The 10905-nt window shown below is 54.9% G+C and overlaps 1 protein-coding gene across 1 annotated transcript; it reads right to left on the bottom strand.

Annotated features, from left to right (window-relative positions):
- Positions 1–206: 206 nt before the first annotated feature.
- NHLH1 (nescient helix-loop-helix 1) lies at positions 207–5052 on the bottom strand. The gene has a single exon (XM_019987992.2). The coding sequence runs from the start codon at positions 2309–2311 to the stop codon at positions 1910–1912; it is 402 nt and encodes a 133-aa protein (XP_019843551.1). The 5' UTR covers positions 2312–5052; the 3' UTR covers positions 207–1909.
- Between the last annotated feature and the right edge of the window lie 5853 nt (positions 5053–10905).

The following is a 10905-nucleotide window of genomic DNA, read 5'->3' on the forward strand; positions in this document are numbered from 1 at the left end:
TACTCCACTCTAGGTGGAGGAGCCTGGGACCTGCTACACATTCCCCTACACATTCTGGCACCCCTCATCTCTCTTTTTTCATTTTCCCACCATAATGAGCTCTCGTGACCCCATAAAAGTCTTCAAAGCTTGGGACCCTTAATGCCTGCCCTACCACAACCTGCAAGCCAGCGTCCCAACCCGGTCGAATGATCCACAGCCGTACCTGGTACTAGAATGAGGTCACTTTAATTTTTCCTTGTATATGAAATCAGAATTTCAACAGGAGGGACTCACACACAGGACACAGACCCCTGAGGGCCCACTGTTGGGGAGGGGTTCTTAGGAAGAAGTGAGGATCCTGGGGGAAGGTTAGAAAGAAAAAAGAAGCAGGCAGGACTGGGGTGGGATTGTCTGGGGATGAAGGGAGCTGAAGAAGGATCCAGGAGCACTGGAAGGGTAAAGGGGGTATCATCCCAAGGATTAGGGTATCAGGACAGATGGGTCCTAGGAGGGGATATGGGTGTGGTGAGGGAAAGGGATCCCCCACACACCTGGAGCTGCAGAAGGAACAAGAAAGGGAAGGGAATAAGCAGGGAGGAAGTAAGAGAGGCCAGGCGAGGGCTGCCAGGAGCCTCCTCACTCTACCCCAAAGTGCACGACTCGGCAATAAATAGTAATATTTATAAATAAATAAGTAAATAAATAGATGAATAAATAAATACGTAAATAAATAATATCCTTGTAGAGCTAGGAGTTTGGTGAGAGGGAGGTGGAACATGGGGAGTGTGGGAGAGCATCTCTTCTACACAGGTTCTCTGGCCCTTCATTCCATCACTGACCCCAGCTAGTGAGCAGGTGGGCTCAGCAACGTGGGGGGAGGGTGGGGACAAGAGGGCCTCAAGGTGGGGTGGGATAGGGGTCTCCCCTGCTAAAGGCAGCTTAAGGAAAGAGAAAAAAATACAATAAACAAGTCATGGGGCAAAAGAGCTGAGCTTTCCCAGAGGGCAATAATGGGGCATAACCCCTGCACCCGACAGAGAAATCAGTGTGGGCTTCTCACATCTTTGTGGTGGGCGGGGGAGGAGGAAGCAGACATGAGATCCAGCCCACCCACTGCAGGGCCCTTTTGCAGATACTCTGGGCTGAGTCTGGGGACATGCTCCCCTACCCCAAGATCTAGGTTTCCCTTTCTCTAGCTGCACACAAGGAGGAAGCAAATCAGGATATTTGGGTGGAAGGGGAAGGGAGAGGGCCAAATAGCTCAGAGAGGGCAAGGCACTCACTACCAAGTAAGAACCGAGGTCTGTATATGCTAAGCCTCAGGAAAGACATAGAAAACAGGGAGTTTTCCCACAATTCCCAGCTACTGAGATGCTCCTCAGAGGAGTTAACTCCCTGAGCCCCTGCCTCCCAGGGCTAGACTGAGATGCTTAAGAAAAAGCCCACCCCACTCTAATCCCAGCCTTCCCCCTTCCTGTTCTCATGCCCCCTCCCTACTATGGACAGGAGAAGCTGGAACAGGGTAGAAAGAGGGTGGGAGGCAGAGTTGGGGTCTGGGGAAGGGGCACAGAAGTCTCTGAAAATTTGGGACTAGGAGGAGAAGAGGCAGCAGCCCATGAGCGAGCCAAGGGGGAGACGCCAAGACTATACCCACCACCCCAGCAAGCTTTTCTAACCAGCTGGGCCCCAACCACTAACCGTGGAAGGTACCCATGAAAGGAGCCCTCTGGGTGCCTGGGTGAGTCAAAGAAAGTCGCTTTCATGACCCACCAGTGGGCACTCTTCCTGGGCCCGGGGCCTGTGGGTACATGCCATGCGAGGTACAGGGGTTCAGGAAGGAGAGGCCGTTCTAAGCAGTGAGCGGGTGAGAAGGGACCCCAGCGAGACCCGGGGAGACGGGTGAACCCAGCGGGGAGGCAGGCCATGTTCACACATCCAGCACGTGGTTCAGGTAGGAGATGTAGCAGATGGCCAGGCGCAGGATCTCAATCTTGGAAAGCTTCTTGTCGGGGGGCAGCGTGGGCAGTAGCTTGCGCAGCTCCGCGAAGGCCAAGTTAAAGGCTTCCACACGGATCCGCTCCCGCGTGGCATGGGCCGTGCGGTACTTGGCTGTGGCGCGCCGCCGGCGCCGGCGCTCCTCACGGCTCAAGTGCTGCAGGTCTTTCCGGCCCGGCTCTCCAGGTTCCAGGCCGCGGGCCGGGCCCCCTCTCGGCCCCCCAGGCCCCGCCCCGTCAGGGCCCGCCCCGCCCCCACAGTCGCTGAAGCCGGACTCGGTCTCAGAGTGGGTGAGAGGCAGGTCCAGCTCCATGGTGTCTGAGTTGAGCATCATGATGGATGCCCCCCGCCCTGTGAGATCAGGACCCCCTCCCCACCCCTCCCTCTGGGAGCCTAAAAGCTGGTGGCGGGAGGGGCAGGAAGGGCCTGGGGTGGGGAGGTCTGCCACTGAGCTCAGGAAGTCAGAGCCACTTCAGGGTTCCATGGTCAGGGTTCTGGTCGGGAGTCTGGAAGAAAGAAGGGGAAATGAATAAGGTCAGAGGCAGGAAGGAGGGGACAGCTCAGAGATGTGGAGCCAGGAGGAAGGTTTAAGATGGGCTGGGAGGGGGAAGGTACTGTAAGCTTGGGGAAAGGACAGCAGAACAAGGGGAGGATTGGGGGTGGGGGGCACAAGATAGAGGAGCAGGTGGCCCCAGGGTAAAGAAGTAAGAGGAAAGCTGGAAAGAAAGGAGGAGACCCAGAAAGTCAGCAACTGAAAAGGAGGAGAACCGGTGAGAAGAATACAGGGCAGGATAAAACTAAACAAGGGGATTAAAGACCTACATGTAGGACCTAACGCTGTAGCTCCTAGAAGCAAACGCAGGGGGAAAACTTCATGACGTTGGACTTGGCAATGATTTCTCACGTATGACACCAAAAGAACAAGTAACAAAAGCAGAAATAGACAAATGGGACTACATCAAACTTAAAGTCGCCTGGGTATCAAAGGACACAATCAGCAGACTGAAAGGGCAAGAATATTTGCAAATAAAGGGAGAGAATGTTTGCAAATAATATGGATGATAAAGGATTTATATCCAGAGTATTATGAAGAACTCCCACAGTTCAATAAAAAAAAAAAAACTTGACCAAGAAATGGGCAAAGGACTTAAAAGACATTTTTCCAAAGATGATATACAAATGGTCAGCAAACGTAAGAAAAGATGATCAACGTCACTAATCATCGGAGAAACGCAAATCAAAATCACAATGAGATGTAACCTCACACTTGTTAGGATGATTATTGTCACACACACACACACACACACACACACCAGGGATAGGGAGACATTGGAACACTTTGCCCTATTGGTGGGATTGTAAAATAGTGCAACTGTTTTATGGAAAGAGTATGCAGTTTCCTTTAAAAATTAAAAATAGAAGTACCACATGATCTCACAATCCCACTTCTGTGTATATGTCCAAGAGAATCGAAATCAGGATCTTGAAGAGATGTCTGCACCCCCATGCTCACTGTAGCATTATTCACAATAACCAAAATAGGGACACAACCCAAACGCCCATCAAAAGATGCACGGATTAAAAAACGTGGCATATACTCACAATGGAATATTATTCAGCCTTAAAAGGGAAGAAAATCCTATCACCAGTGCTACAAGATGGAAGAACCTTGAGGACATTATGCTAAGTGAAATAAATCAGTTGCAAAATTACAAATATCCTATGATTCCACTTCTGTGATGCAGCTAAGTAGTTCACAGAAAGTAGAATGATGCTTCAGAGTCTGAGGCCAGGAGTATGGGAGGTATCACTAAAAAGTTACAGAGTTTCAGGTTTACAAGATGAAAAAGTTCCCGAGCTCTGTTTCACAACAACATGAATATACTTAACATTACTGAAGCATACACTTAAAATTTCTAATTTTATGTTATGTGTTTTTATCACAATAAAAAAATGTTTAATAATTAAAAGGACAGAGGACTAAGCAAGACTGGAGGAGCCACAGCTCCAAGAGAGATGGGCTATGGCTCTAAACCTCTCCCAGTTGTGAGGGGAACGTTGCAAGCCTTGGCCCTGCCAGCCCCTCCCTCCCAGGGCCCCTCTCCACCCTGGCTGCTTCCGGACGTGTGTGTGCAGGGGTGAGGGTGATAAGCACGCAGATTGCCCTTTGTAGAGTGGACTGGGGCATATGGAGCTCAGCACTGCTACCCAGCTCAGTCCTTCCCAGCCCCCAAACCCCACACAACAGGACCATAGCAGACATCAGATCCTACCACCCTGACCACTAGAATCAGGGGGGCGTAGCTCCTTTGGCAACAGTCCCCCTGCCCAAGACAGCCCCTTCCTCCAGCTCTGTCATCAACACTCTCGACCTTGCTGTTCCCTGGCCCTTTTGGCAACTGTGCAAGGAAGACTGGGGAATGGGAATGTAATCAGCTCTCCATTCCACATCCTCTCCCAGCTCAAGGGCAGTTCAGAGATGGTCTGCAGAGGAGGATAGGGATAGCTTTTAGGGACCTGTGTTTGGGGCTTGGCTAAGGTTTATTTGTCTCTGAGAGCAGAGGAGGTCAGGGAGAGGCAGCTGGAACATGGCCCAGGAAAGGCTGAGGAAAGGGCTTCGCTCTGGGGGAATGTCAGGCTGAAACAGCAGATCGCTCATTGTGGGCCCTGCGGACTTAACTTCCAGAAACAGAAGCACAGAGGCTCCTTCGCCATCACCGTCTCCCCTTCCTCGCCAGCCTGAGTTCTCCTGCCTGAAGCAGACCTTCACAGGGGTCAGGACTCGCCAGCCTTGCCCCGCCCCACCATGCAGAAAAGAGGCTCAACCTAGTAGCTCACTAACAGTAAGCTCTGAGGGTTGACGGGTGTGAGATCATCACCATCTGATGCATGTACACACACAACCATAACACAAAACAGAAGAAGGTGAGTGCTGAAATTTAGGCGACAGCGTAGGAGGCCCTGAAGTCAGCACCTCCCAGTATGTGTTAATGCTGCAACTCCCCACTCCATGCTCCAGGAGTTCAGTGCCGGGTTCTCCACACCAGTCACAGCCCGGTTCCCCCTCTCCCTGGCCCCCACATTCCTTCATCCCTGATCACTTTACCCTTCCTTCCCCCAGCCCACTCCATCTGCTTCCAATCTGACCCCAGTCCCATTTCCACCTGCCCCACTGTCCTCCCCAACTCCAATCTGCACAGCAGCGTCTATTTACCCATCAAGTCAGTCCTCGCCCCAAAATCCACTTCTGCTCTCAAAGTTCCAGGCTCCGAAGATCTGCAATTCCAAGCATCCGGGGAAGGACTTCCTGCCCCGCTTCTGCCATCCCCAGCCCCACTGAGAATGATAGGCACAAAGAGTCCAAGGGGAGAAGTGGGTAAGAGGGAGGTCCAGGGATGCAGAGAGACACAGCACGAGACAGAACTAGAGGGAGGCTCTGGGAGGGGACTTGAGCCAGAGAGTGGGAGGGACACGCCCAGCCTTCCCAGCCCATGGTTCCCCCTTTACCTAGGAGGACCCTGTGAGGGGATCCAAACTGGCAGGACAGGGGGCCAGCGCTGACAGCCCCAGTCTCCTCTGGCTGCTCAGAGCTCATCCGTCTGCAAAGTTACTGACCAGCTTTCTAGACCTCTCCAGGGCAGCGTGGCATGGCTGTACAGGCTCCGGGGCAGATGAGAGGGGTACACATGTTGGGGATAGAGGGCCCAGGTGGTAAGCTTAGCCAGGTACTGGGGCCACCCACACTCACATGCACACACACACTCACAGACACACACCTGAGCTGGCCCAGCCCTATGTATATATATGGAGATACACACACACACCCCCAGCTCTCCATTGGCTGGCCCAGCCCCCCTTTCTCATCAATATTAAACAGTCAGGCCAGGCAGCCATTGGCAGAGAGATCTGGGAACCCCCTTGGGAGCTGGGGGCGGGGGCTGGCCCTGAGGGGGGCGGGGAGTGGGGGAGCAGGGACATCTGTTCTCCATGCATATTTCATAAGCAAGAAATGGAGAGCTGGGGAAGGGGTGGGGCTGGGGCGAGAGCCAGGGCAGGATCACAGATGAACCCCCTCAGTCTCTCACACCAGAGGCGGCAGGGACAGAGGCCCCTGGCAAGCCAGGTTAAACCATGGTCCCATTCTGAGTCCCAGCTGGACTATGATAGCCCCTTCCCGTCTCCTTTTCCCTGGGAAAAAGACTCCCCAAGGTACTAACAGGGAAGTCTAGAAAAGAGCAAGTGGACAGCACTAAAGCATGGAAGAGGACCCTAGAGTCCTTACCCTCACCAAGCTCTCATTCTTCGTAAGGCTGGCTCCCACCAGCCCCCTTGCCAGCCTACCTGGGACTACTGTTCAGGCCCCTGCCCTCGTCACCCCCTGGGACTCACTGCACCCTCTTATCGCAGCCCCCAGCCTCCCACCTATCCCATCACCAGAGGAGGAGTGGGGTCAGATGCCTGATGCAGATCCTATGAAGAGTTTTTCTAGGCTGGCTGGCCCCATCGGACCCACTGGGAATTGGGGACTCTCAGGAGGAAAGAGGTGAGGCTAAAAGGAGCAGAGCACAGGAGTGCCGAGAGAGGAGGAACCGGGGTGGGAAGGACACTGGCGGAGGAGGGCAGGCACCTAGGCAGGCGGCAAGCATGCTGGGGTATCAGATGAGCCACGCAGAACACCAGCTATAAAACAATATGCAAATGGGCATTGATTGAGTTCACATCAATAGCTCAGCTGCCTCCAGTCTGGCTGTGCATGTGTGTGCGTATCTGAGGGGGTGTGTGTGTGATGCAGGGTGGCAGGAGCAAGGGAGCAAGGGAAGCACCACAGAGAGGCAGTAGGCTATGCTTCAGTACCTAAAGTTCTCTTCCCCAATCAGCTGTTGAGCGTCTTCACTGAACCTTTGTGAAGATCCAGCAATGAACCGTGGCTGTGAAGACTCCCAGAGACTGTATGCTACAGTGAAGAAAGCTCTGTCGGCTGTGTGACTTTGGACAAGTAACAACCTCTTGAGCCTTAGTCATGTCCAATTCTTAGCGACACTCTGGACTGTAGCCAGCCAGGCTCCTCTGTCCACAGAATTTTCCAGGTGAGAATGCTGGAGTGGGTTGTGATTTCCTTCTACAGGGGATCTTCCCGACCCAAGGATTGAACCCACATCTCTGGCATCCCCTGCATTGGCAAGTGGATTCTTTACCACTAGCACCACCTGGGAAACCCTCTTGAGCCTCAACCCTTCTTTTCTGTAAAATGGGGTTAACTATAGCTGCCGCTTAGGTTGCCAGGGAGATTAAGTAAGATAATGCATGTCATAGGCCTGGACCTTAGTAGGTGCACAGCCTACCTTCAGGCTTCTGGAAGCACCTGCCATTTCCCTGTTGCTGATCAACCTCTTCTGGGCTTTCTCCAGGGTAAGGCATTCCCAAAGGGGAGTCCTGTAATTCTTTCCCAAGCTCCCCCACCACCACCCCCACTCCCAGGTCTGGGAGGTGCCAAATCCCACCTGGGCAGGCCCAGACAGGTGCCCAGGCGCCAGCAGATGGGCTGAGCTGGAGGGGAAAGGAGGTTTGAGGAGGGGGGCTGGGGGGCAGGGGATCAGGTGGCATCTCAGCTCTTGCATCATCATTGCCATGGCGCTGATTAAAAACCAATCTCTACCTAATGAGCCCCCAGCAACAACAATCCTACCTCCCCCACCCTCCTGCCCTCCACCCCATCCAAGGAAATTGGGCGACTAAGAGATTCAGAAGAGAGTGTCATGGAGGAGAGGAAAGATATAGAACGAATGGGAAATGGAGAGGAGACAGAGGAAAGGAAGCGGGAGACATGGGGAGACACTGAGACAGAGAAAGGATGAGAAAGCAGCGTCGTCAGGGCACAGACACGGGAAAGATGCAGAGGAGTGGGAAGACTCCTGATGGGGAGATGGAGGGGTAGGGGGGACAGAGACCAAAGAGAGAAGATGGAAGCAGAGCTGCCAGGCTGCCAAGGCTTTGTGAAAGACTCGGGGATGCAAGATATAGGGGGACAGAGATGTGGGGAGAGACATGAAAAGAGGAGACGGTTAGGGAGACACAGAGCTGGGTGAACTGCGGATGTGGAGAATAAACAGATATTCAGGGATGGACAGAAACTGATGCTGGGAAAGTCTTGAGGGCCTCTGAGACAGCATGGAGATACACAGACACGAGGGAGGCAGAGCGCAGAGGGTTGTGAGGAAAGAAAAAAATGAGTGGAGACAGGGAGACAAGGCGGGGAGACAGGACAAACGGAGTGAAAGTGAGGACGTTACTGACACGGTCAGGCCTGGCTTCAAGGGTGAGACGGCGAGAACAGCAGAGCCTGGAAGGACCCAAGAGGCAGAAAGGAACCGTGGTAGGGTGGAGATGGGAGACAGAAACCAAATCCTGCTCCCAGCCTCCTGCCTTGTAGGCAGTTTGGCTCAGATACAGTGGCTCTGCAACCTCCATCCCTGGAGCACCCGCCCAGGCTGTGCCCAGCGTGAGTTGAGGGCTGAGGGCACAAACGGGCAAGAGAGTGCTCCAGGACCACCTCTGCCTCCTCTGCTGTCCTTCCAGGATCCTGCACTTTGGAGCCTCCAGCCCCAGTCTTCACTCACAGATCAGTTTCTGTTCCTTGGGAGAGCAGCTAAGAAGAACATAAGCATGTGATAAAGGGCTTCCCAGGTGGCATTAGTGGTAAAGAACCCACCTGCCAATGCAGGAGACACAAGAGACACAGGTTCGTTAATCCCTGGGTCAGGAAGATCTCCTGGAGGAGGGCACGGTGACCCACTCTGGTACTCTTGCCTGGAGAATCCCACGGGCAGAGGAGCCTGGCGGGCTACAGTCCACAGGGTCGCAGAGTTGGACAGGACTTAAGTGACTTAGCATGCACGCATGCGCATGAGATGGTCATTGTGGTTTATTTGCTAATTCACATCCGACTCTTACGACCCTGTGGACTGTAGCCCTCCAGGCTCCTCTGCCCGTGGGATTCTCCAGGCAAGAGTACCGGAATGGGTCGCCGTGCCCTCCTCCAGGGGATCTTCCCGGCCCAGGGATCCAAGCCGGGTCTCCTGTGTTGCGGGCAGATTCTCTACCGGCTGAACCACCGCGCGGTGATGAGGAGCTAAAAACAAGCCGTGGTGGGCAGAGCTACTAATTCCACTGAGCTTGGGGCCGGCAGACCGGGTCCGAGTCCTGGTGATCTTGGGCACATCATTAACCTTGACTGAACCTACGCTGTCATCTGTGAAAGGGTGACACTGTCACCTCCCTCACAGGGCTTTTGTGCCACTGCGCATGGGGAAGTGTTAGGCCCCCTAAGCCCTTAGGGCGTGCACTGTGACTCAAAGGTGGCAAGAAGCTTCTCTGCACATGTATACGAGGCATGATGACTGAGGGAGGCTGGGGGGAGCTCGGAGGTCAGCCTGGGTTGCCAGCAGCCCCAGGCCCTGAGGGGGAGGAGAACCCTGGGAGTTGTTTAAGGGCCTTTGCTGTGTGGGGGGCAGGAGGATGGGGATGGGGGTGGGAGGGTCAATGTGGCTCTCTGCCTTCATTGCTGTTTTGCATTTTATAAGGCATTCACTTTTTTCAGATTGTTCCTCACCATCTCTTTTCATCACTGCAGTACAGGCCTGTGAGGTAGGTGGTGAGGGAGGAAGTGGGGGTGAGGTAGGGAAGACACAGGGGCAGGGGCCTGCTCCTTGAGGGTGGGGGTAGGGCCTGGAGAAGCTGGAAGCCGTGGGTTTGGCAGGAGAGGGGGTGACATATGTGGGGAGCCCTGGGGACCCAACCAGGCAAGCGACTGGCAGGGAGAGCAGACGGCGTTAACCCTCGCTGTGCCACACCGCCGGACCCTTCCCCAGGAGTGGCTGGGGGGCGGGGCTGTTATCAGCTGTGCTCGGGGTCACAGGAGCCTCGGGCAGGAGCCGCTGTGTGCCTGGGAAGCAGCGGCTGTCTTGGATCTCCTTCCTTCCTTCCTTCCCTCCCTTGGCTGCTTCCAGGAGCTCTCCCTCTGTCTCCCTGTCTCCACCCCTGTGCCCCGAGGTGACAGCGGGTCTCTACCACCCTGGCGGACAGCAATCTGTCCCTTTCTCTGCCGCCAGCCCGCTGGAAGCCCCTGCGCCCTCTCTCACCCCCGACCCCCTAGGCCTTGTCGCCTTTGTCTTCCCTCCTCTCTGCTCACCTCTCCCCAGCTCCAAGCCCATCCTCAATCTCATTAGGGCTTCCTCCGACCACTGCCCACCCCCCGCCCCCCGCAGCCTCTCCTACCCCCTCCCCCATCCATCTGTCTCCCCCAAGCCCTCCTCTTTGTGTCCACCCATCTGTCACCACCAGCTCTGCGCCCACTCCCCCTGGCCACGCCTGCCCGCCCGGCCTCTCTCCCCTCAGGCTCAGCTCCCTCGCAGGCTCCCCGGCTCCTTCCCTCCTTCAGCCCAACGAGGACTGCCTACTGCCACTTGCCCTTCCCTTCTTTCTTTTCCCAGATATCCTTTTGGCTCTGTTGTTCCTTCTTTCCCTCCAGTTTCTCTAACTCCTCCTCAGCTGATGGGGGAAGAAAGAGGGGACTCTGGGGTCCCGGCCCGCAGCCCCTGAGCAGCCAGCCGGCCAGAGCCAGCGCTGGTAACATTTACTCACAGTTGCATCATCTCCTCAGGCCTCCTGAGGTGCCCCCTCCCCTTCTGCCTCCATGGCCTCTCCGGATGGGGACAGGGGCTCCAGCTGCCCCCTTCACCACAGCTAAGTGCAAGCCCCTCTACCTTCTGAGTGTGGGGCTCCGGAAGAAATCAGATCCCACCTGACCCTGACCTTCCAAGGCTCTCTGCTTCCCAAAGGTCACTTCAGCAAGCCCCACCAAGCTTGTTTTGAGTTGGGGAGGCTGAGTTTCAGGATGGCTTTTCTACCACCCCACACCACTACCCACAG

Source organism: Bos indicus, chromosome 3 (assembly GCF_029378745.1).
Source record: "Bos indicus isolate NIAB-ARS_2022 breed Sahiwal x Tharparkar chromosome 3, NIAB-ARS_B.indTharparkar_mat_pri_1.0, whole genome shotgun sequence".
Taxonomy (NCBI): Eukaryota; Metazoa; Chordata; class Mammalia; order Artiodactyla; family Bovidae; genus Bos; species Bos indicus.